The 2,643-nt window shown below is 43.6% G+C and overlaps 1 protein-coding gene across 1 annotated transcript; it reads right to left on the reverse strand.

Annotated features, from left to right (window-relative positions):
• Nucleotides 1-260: 260 nt before the first annotated feature.
• LOC124677461 lies at nucleotides 261-2,033 on the reverse strand. The gene is made up of 4 exons (XM_047213447.1): nucleotides 1,928-2,033; nucleotides 1,434-1,856; nucleotides 1,075-1,289; nucleotides 261-995 (listed from the first exon to the last, which is right to left on the reverse strand). Exons 1-4 carry the CDS (start codon nucleotides 1,944-1,946, stop codon nucleotides 339-341), a joined length of 1,314 nt encoding a protein of 437 aa, XP_047069403.1. The 5' UTR covers nucleotides 1,947-2,033; the 3' UTR covers nucleotides 261-338.
• Nucleotides 2,034-2,643: the final 610 nt, after the last annotated feature.

Here is a 2,643-nt window from a genome sequence, read left to right on the forward strand (position 1 = left end):
GATTCTTTAGCATGCATTCATTCTGCAGGACCTCAAAATAATCAACAAGCAGGATCTTATAGGCGAGGGATGCTGGTGCGCTGAGCGAGAGCGGTTTGAGAAGGGATTGGCTGGTGTGTAGCTGAGAGCGAGCTGAGAAGTGGCCGGCCAGCGGCCAGGCTGACCCTGATTGACCCCCCAGCTGGGGTGGGATTCAAATGAACGAGATCTAAAGGTTCTCCTTTTGCTAAAAGAAAAGGAAAGAAAAAAAAAACCACTACCAGTAGTGACTAATATACATTAAGAGGTGCGAAACCAGTCAAAGCTCTTCTAAAATTACAACAACTTTGATATAATTCTTAGTGACTTGGCTCACACAAGCTAGACCATGTTACCTTCACCGACATTACAAGGCCGTACATATCACTTGACATTTTTGTACAACTCCCGCTCTTTTGCGGTTCAAACCACAAAGTGTCAGTTATGATGTCCTCAATATCATAATCAAAACGACCAGGTGAATTGTGGTCACCAACAACACCATCAGGATGAGAATTAACGTCATCTAGGTGACTATTGTGAGTGTATAAGTCTATTGTCAAATTCTTTCTGTAATCCACACTAATTGTGGCCGGTGGCAGCTTGCGAACACTCAACTTCCCAATGAAGATTGGAAAAGCACCCCCATGCACGGTACGATAAACCGCAGTTACTGTAAGTGAATCAAACAAATTGTCCCCAAGATGGTGTATCTCGCACTCCAACACAGCCAACACCGCTTTTGGGATAGCGACCATTCTCAGATTGACGCTACCATGGTGGCCGGTGTTGATGTGCCAATGGAGCCTTTCATAGTCTGCATAGAATGATGGAGCATAGACAGAATATCCGTCTATTAATACCTTATCGTTTTCACGTTCTACATCCTTAATTAGTAAACGATACTCAATTAGCACAAGCCCAACAGCATAGATGCCTTGATGCGGGGTAAGTAGAGGTTGAAGCTTAGAAGCACCCTGTATATTTCATATATCATGTATGGTCTTCAATAAAGAGAAAATAAGAGCGAGAGAAAATAAGAAAAGGTACACTCACCGGCTTAAGCTTGCATGGTTTGTCCCTTGAGTATTCAAAGACAAAGTTGCGTAGTCCGTGGTTTCGTACATCTCGGAAAGCAAACATACCATAGATCTCAACCGTGTCATCATGAGGAGGCAATAAATTCAAACTGAACACTTGGATAGCCCGTCGACAAGGTTCGTTCTCCTTTTTGTCCACCCAACGGTTTTCCCATATTGGCAATGGAGGCACTGCAGCCAATACGAAAACAAATCATTAAGTATCGAAAATTGTGATGTAAGAACTTTATAAAATGTAGTAAGCATATATGCTAAGAATTATGTGGATTCATTGAATGAAAATTTCATAATTAAAATTTTAGTGTGCCCACTTACACAAGCTTTGTGCAGACACCGGATTTGGATTGAGCTGACACGGGCCTTCGACATGAAGAGACCCTTTCCAGACTCTCCAAAATGGATGTGATTTCTCGGCGGTGGGCATAGGAGGAAACTGCATCTGATTCTCCCACCTCTCCTCCCTATCGGAGGCGTAAAAAGGGTTCCCGTCCTCGTAGCGGAACATGTACCCGTATCCCGTTGAACCGCAATGGAGCTCGTCTTCTTCATCGTCGTATAATTCGTGTGGTCCGTCCGGTTCGTAGTATTCGTAATTGCCTTCCTCGTCTCGCTCTTGCTGTTCCTTGACGATGGAGTCCAGCTCCTTGTCCCATAGCCAAGTGCCGAGCACCTCATCCTCTAATTTCTTTCTCGTAGTCGCTATGTCCAGATCCAACTCCATGGCCACCGCCGCGACATCTGTTAAGTCGACAAATTTACAAACGAAAAGGGGGACGGAAGAAAAAGGAGGAGGGATTGAACGCCCTTACCGTTTCCTCCACCCTCCATAATCTTCCGGCGAGCATCAAGGTGCGGCGCGTGTAATAACCCGCCTCGATGAACTGCCGCCGCCAGGTGCGGCGGATGCTACTCCCTCCCGGACTCGCCTTCCGTTACCGACTACACTACATGTAATACCTGCTAGTAGGCCTCCAATTTATGAGTTCGGGCTACTAATGGGCTTGTTCATGAATGTTTCGGATCAACCCAAAAGAAGGATATCCATGAAGGTTTGTTTCAAAGCCTAATTAGCACCTTTGATTTTGTTAGGCGTTTTTTGCTTGACCTGGAAGAAACCAAGCTTGAGTACTTGGGATGCTATGCTCGTTGAAACATACGACATCAGTGTTTCGTTTTTTATCCTTATCTTGTGATATCATTACTTATGTTCTGCTTTCAAGCTCCACAACATAATTGTCATTCAGTAGATCACAATTTTTATTTAGAGTTCTTTGATCTATAGTTTGCCCAGCTTGACTGGCATGCATAGAGAAATTGCAGGAGTTGATAAATCTGTATTATTCTTATCCTACAGAAGTTGCATGACCTTAAGAGAAACAATCATGTCCGCAAATCCAAGAGTTGCGAAAATAAATTGTTCTTGTGTGTTGTATAAATATTTGATCGAATTGCTGCGGATTACGGAGTTGTCTTGTGTAAGATTTGGATTACACGCATGTTTGACTAGTAGTAATATTTTACTGTA

Source organism: Lolium rigidum, chromosome 7, assembly GCF_022539505.1.
Source record: "Lolium rigidum isolate FL_2022 chromosome 7, APGP_CSIRO_Lrig_0.1, whole genome shotgun sequence".
NCBI lineage: Eukaryota > Viridiplantae > Streptophyta > Magnoliopsida > Poales > Poaceae > Lolium > Lolium rigidum.

Bases quoted from the DNA above. Each gene is read 5' to 3' on its own strand.
- LOC124677461 (XM_047213447.1), bottom strand. The intron at 1,290-1,433 runs GTAAGTGGGCAC...TATTGGCTGCAG, and splicing joins GGTGTCTGCACAAAGCTTGT to TGCCTCCATTGCCAATATGG. The intron at 996-1,074 runs GTGAGTGTACCT...TGAAATATACAG, and splicing joins AACCATGCAAGCTTAAGCCG to GGTGCTTCTAAGCTTCAACC.